The sequence below is a fragment of the Columba livia genome, unplaced genomic scaffold (genome assembly GCF_036013475.1).
Source record: "Columba livia isolate bColLiv1 breed racing homer unplaced genomic scaffold, bColLiv1.pat.W.v2 Scaffold_127, whole genome shotgun sequence".
Lineage (NCBI taxonomy): Eukaryota > Metazoa > Chordata > Aves > Columbiformes > Columbidae > Columba > Columba livia.
Window position 1 is genome coordinate 1,105,422 of NW_027043024.1, and position 5,333 is coordinate 1,110,754.

At 54.0% G+C, this 5,333-nt stretch overlaps 1 protein-coding gene across 1 annotated transcript; it reads right to left on the reverse strand.

Moving 5' to 3' along the window:
* Positions 1-855: 855 nt before the first annotated feature.
* On the reverse strand, positions 856-4,838 carry LOC135577620 (SUN domain-containing protein 3-like). Its single transcript, XM_065047751.1, has 6 exons — positions 4,582-4,838; positions 3,925-4,009; positions 3,427-3,542; positions 2,423-2,590; positions 1,813-1,905; positions 856-1,121 (listed from the first exon to the last, which is right to left on the reverse strand). Exons 1-6 carry the CDS (start codon positions 4,765-4,767, stop codon positions 966-968), a joined length of 804 nt encoding a protein of 267 aa, XP_064903823.1. The 5' UTR covers positions 4,768-4,838; the 3' UTR covers positions 856-965.
* Between the last annotated feature and the right edge of the window lie 495 nt (positions 4,839-5,333).

The following is a 5,333-nucleotide window of genomic DNA, read 5'->3' on the forward strand; positions in this document are numbered from 1 at the left end:
CCTGGGCCCCAGCATGGCCCAGTTCAGCAGCCCTGGGCCCGAGGCTCAGCCCAGGGACAGCCCCACAACCAGGGTCAGAGCGGTTCCTGCTGCTGCCCCGAGGGTCACCAGCCCCAGGCAGCCCTGAGCCAGAGTGCAGGTGTCTGAGCTGGGCTGAGCTGGAAGGGGCTGCAAAACAGCTCATCGGAGGAGGCGATGGAAGAAGGTGCCGTGTGTGTGGCACCGGGGGTGAACCGACACCCTCAGTTTGGTATCTGGACCCGTGCTGGGCTTGCACACGGACTAAACCCCAGCTCAGAGCACAAATTGCTGTTCCCAGCCCTGGGTGCCAAGCGCTGGTCCTGCTCTCTCCTCCCTGGTAGGGCCCGAGCGCACGACTGCCCTGCCTGCTCCTGCCTTGGGGCTTGGGGAGCTCGGGTCAAAAGGAAAGACAGACTGGTGTGGTTACGGGATGTCTTAAGTGTCCTGGGATTGCTTTGCTCTGTAACGTTCCCACACTATTAACTCAATATGTGCCCAGAGAGGCAAATAAGTCCATGAACCCACTTTCCTATTAAGGTTTCCTTCTCACAAAAACCCACACTTCCATTTTCTCATCGGCAACAGACTGAAAGATGGAAGCTGAAGTAGCACGTGCCTCTTGTGAAAACAGGTAACAACAGATGGTTCCACTCAGTCGATCCTTAGTTGCTTCTTGCATAGGCAAACTGCCCATTAATTTAATCTCTGGTGTCCAGGCAGGGCCTTGCTGATGTTCCTGTGTCACAGCAAGAGTGTGCATGTCAGGCTTTCTGCAGATTTGTGACTGAGTTTTCCTGTTTCTTTTAATTAGGACAATCTTGCTGCAGACTCCTGAAGTCTCCCATAAGCTGGTGGGTTTAGAGAAGGACGGGGAGCTCCAGTGAGCTCAGGGAGGACCAGGCAGCATCACAGGCAAAGCAGACGGGAACTCGGCTGGGTGAACATTAATGGAATTTATTGACAGATGCAACTGCTGTGTCTCCCCCATCTTTGGGCGGATCACCGTGCACCCTGAACCGATACAGGCAGGTGTAGTCCGGGTGGCCCCAGTTGCTCAGCACTTGCAGCCTGATGTAATTCATGACCCCAGGGAGCTCGTTCTGCAACGACAAGAAGAAATGAGTCGCCTTTTCCTCTCTGGCACGTGAGCGCTGACAGAAGTGCCACAGCAACGGCCTCGTTCAACAGCTTCCTTCCTGCTGCCCCGCGGGTGCTTTGACCTGTTGTGGTCCAGATGTTCTTATCCTGCTCTACCCCATTGGGCCATGAGAACAGCAAAGGAAGAAGCAGCTACCAGATGCCTCAGCAAATACACTGGAAAGTTCTCGCCTGCTTTGAGGCACACGTTTCCACAGTCAGAAGATCCAGTGCTGGTGTCAGTATAGTGTCTTGTTCCCTTCTCTAGAAAGCCACAGAAACAGAATGGCCTCCCTGTCACTACTCACTGCCAGCACCAACAGAGCCCTCAGGAAGCCCAGTATTTCTGGTCTTTAAATGGCAGAACAGCAGTCATGCATCCTACAGGATGTGGCCGCTTGTGTGCACTTGGGGTCTAGACAGTCAAGCTGATTCCAGCTTCAACTGTGGCACTTCTAAGCACTAAGCACCCAAAATGAAAGAGAAGACCGGCATTCCAGACATCTCCCACCAGGAAGTTAAAGCAGAAGAAAGGCCAGTGTGGCACACACTCAAGGACAGGGCTGCCTGTAGCCCTTTGGCAGGGAAGCCTCTGCCCATCCAACTGCATTTCTCCTCCTCTCTTACAGTTCTCCTCCGTCTTTGTCCCCATACCTTCAGCTGGAAGGTCTGACTGGGATTCAGTGGCGCCAGGAAAGTGAACTGTCCCAGGAACGTTCCCTGCTCCTCGTGTTCTTCCTTGAAGCCCTACAGAAAAACAGGGGTAGAAAAAACAAGAGCGTCTGGTGCATCATGGAAGACTGAACTTCAGCTGGTGAAGTACGGGGTTATTTCAGCTACATAGTCCAAGGACGATGACCACAAGGAAAAGACTTAAGCTGCAGCTGGGCAGCACGCTACACTTGTCTACTCAACAAGTCCAAGCTGGAAGTCCGAAAAGGAGCAGACACTCCCAGTGAGAGGGAGGTAACCTCAGGATCACAAATGCCACTGGGATTGGAAGCCAAGAAGGTTTAGGACCATGTACTGTTCAGCTCCTTTTCCTTGTGGCTCCTGGAGTAGCATCTTGCCTGAGCAGCTTTTTGTTCTTGAGTGGTACATTGAATAAAAGAGGAATAAAATGGGAAGGGAAAGACTCCAAGGACCCTGTTTCTTCTGAGAGTCAGGAGGAAGCTTCAGGCCACTGGAGTCTTTGACCCGTCTTCATTCCCTGCTTAGAAATGCTGTGCAACCCCCAGCCCCCAACTCCAGAGAAGTCACTTACGTAGACAGCAAAGTCCTTTGGAGCTCCGGAGATACTTTCTCCGTGGAACGCTGTCCCTGAGACATGGTCCATGGTGACTGCTCTTGGAATGACTGGCACAGAGAGCTTGATGAACACGTGACCCTGACTTCCTGGGAAGGGCCAGCAGTTTCCAGGAAAATTTTCTGGCTGAAAGGAGAAGAAGAAACTACATTGACGTGGAGAAGGTTGCCCTGGCTCTCATTCCTGCTATGAGCATCAGAGGATTAATAATCATTTGGCCAATCAGTTCTGCTCTGAACCACAGCCAGTGCCTTCAGTTGGACTCTGTGGGTACCGAACAGAGCAGCAGCTGTGAGAATTCACGTATCACAAAACAATTCCGCAGAGAAGCCCTTCGATGGCTGGGAGCTGGGTGTGCTAGTTGTAGAATCTCAGTGGCCTCTCCCAGTCCAGAGCCCTCACCAAAAACAAGCCAGGGTTGGTGTGGCTCAAAAGCCCCTGCCCAGAGCAGGGGGCAGCTCTGGGCCCACCTGGATGAACCCTTCCTGTCAGGGGAAGCACTTGCTCCCTCTCATCCACTCCCACCTCCTTCCACTGGCACCAGCCAGCTCTTCAGATTGTGCAGGCAGCTCAGGAGCAGGGCCAGGACAGCTTGAGAGCCCAACATGGGACCCTCCAGCAGTGCAGACTCTCAGCACCTGCTGTTGCTCAGTAAGAACACATCCCAGAGCTCTGCAGGCTCCTCTGCCATTCTCCTCCCGTGCCGTGCTGACAGTTTGCACAGCGAGTGGGCAGACACAGACTGCAGGAGCAGCCTGGCCTGGCAGAAGCTCCCGCGTAGAACCTGGGGCACTTTGGGAGAGGAAATACTCAGCAGGGAGACACAGAAGGAGAGCAGGTCCATGTGAGAAGGAGGCAGGAGAAGAAGCTTTGAGGATCAAAGATACGGGGAAAGGCAACTCTGAGCAGCAGGTGTGGTTCATTATCCCGACCTATGTTTTACTGCTTCTTGGTGCTCCTACCTCCAGAATAAGCTCAGGGGACCTCATGTAATCCATCAATGGCAGGGAATAGAAGAAGAGTTTGGCTTTGGCGTTCCAGAGGGATGGAGAAGTCCTGGAATGAATGACAGCAGCCCCTGGAAATTAAAACATGAGCAGAATCATCAGGCAGTGTCAGGAGGAATATTGCACTGTTGACTTGGAAAAGGTTTCTCAGTTATCATCTATGTCCCACAGTTGTTTCCCCTCTTTCGTACTGGCACGGCCTCTCTGGAACACACAGCAAGGTGTCACTAAAATGTCGTATGGGGCCGTGGAAAAAGACAAGAACGTGAACAAGGCTTTCTGACCTTCCCATGGGGTCTGGCCTGTTACACACTCTGTCAGTGGGTGCACTTTTAGGGCACAAATTGACTTCTTGTCCCTTCTCTCCCACCCCAGGGCAAGTTACAACACCCATCTTGTCAATCTGGACAGGAAGAGGTTTAGAACTGGTTTGTATGTACAATGTCACGGCACCTGCTGATTTCAGGGCGTAATCTGACATCGGGACCTGCATTTCTTCCAGCTTCTCCAAAGCTTGATTGATGATCTCGTGAACAGCCTGGGAAGGAACACAAAGGAGAGCGCCTGTTGGAAGGAGAAGGACCGGGGCAAGCAGCTCCCCTGCAAGGCCAGCCAAGGTGAACGGGGACAAGGCGCATCTCAGATGGAGGGAATGCCCACATTGCCTGGAAGCCTCCCAGGTTTGCTCTGCTCTGATTGTCGGGATCAGAAAGGGAGGGCTGCTCACTCCAGTGCTCTGAATGCTGGAGCTGCGGGAAGGGGCTGTTCCTGTGGAGAGACCCCAGGCCAGGAAGCACGGACAGATAAGCCTTCTGGGCATGAGATAGGCCTGGCTTAACTCTGCACTGCTGAGACCATTCTTTAATTCCAGTCCTCCCTTGAGGAGGACCCGAGATCTGGACGCAGAGGAAGGTCCAACTCAGACAGCTGTCGTTCCCATCACGCTCTCTCTCCCCCATAAGGAAGTGTGGAGCAACAGGAAAAGGAAGTGTGGCCATGGCAGCACTTGTTCCAGCAGCACCAGCCTGTTGGCTGTGACAGGAATGGAGTAGGATACGTGTGGATGGAGGATAAAACCCCTGAGCAGATCCTTCTGCCTTGTGCCCTTACCCATCCGGTAACGCCTGGGAGCTTTGCCTGCTTCAGTCCTTCCTGCAGAGCCCGCTCAGCCACATCCTTAGTGCTCCAGCGCAGATGGTAAAGCCGTTCCTGGAGCTTACGGAGCTGGTCTGGCAGGGGCAGGGTTTCGCTCAGGTCTGCAGTGCTCCAGGGGGTTAAGGCACCAAGTCGTCCCATGTGGTAAACACCTGTGGAACACGCACCAGAGCTTAGAACCTGGTCTAAGGCTGGGCTATGCCTCGGGCTGCCCGCTCCCCTTTCAGTGTCTCTCCCAAGTGCCATAGTTATCTCTCCTCTTGTTGTCTTTGACAGTGGCCATCATGGCGTACGGGCTCCGCCATAGATGGGCGTTCCCTGCCCTGGACTGTGCTCCTTGTCCTGCAGAAGATTCTCAGCCCCTGGGGCAGGAGAGCTCAGCCACGGCCTCTCCCTGGCTGAAGAGAACTGGCTCAGCCCTCCTGGGGAAGGCAACTCAGCCCTTCCTCACCCACACCCGTCCCGCTGGAGCAGGGACTGGCACAGCTCTGTGGGGACTTTCTGCTCTTGGCTGAGCTCCTCTGCTCACAGCGGGGGAAGCGGAACAGGGCAGGATGGAGCCCCGAGTACCTTCTAAAGCACTGTCCTCAGGTTGGAGATCCGCAGAGACTCACCGAAAGAGAATAGACCGAGAAGCAGAACCAGGGTTGTTGCCTTGACAACCTTCATCTTCCTGCAGAGCAGATAAAGAAAAGGCCGGTGAAGCT

Bases quoted from the DNA above. Each gene is read 5' to 3' on its own strand.
- LOC135577620 (XM_065047751.1), bottom strand. From the start codon at position 4,767: ATGGGACGACTTGGTGCCTTAACCCCCTGGAGCACTGCAGACCTGAGC. The intron at 3,543-3,924 runs GTGCCGTGACAT...TTTAATTTCCAG, and splicing joins TTACGCCCTGAAATCAGCAG to GGGCTGCTGTCATTCATTCC. The intron at 1,906-2,422 runs GTAAGTGACTTC...GTTTTTCTGTAG, and splicing joins CAAAGGACTTTGCTGTCTAC to GGCTTCAAGGAAGAACACGA.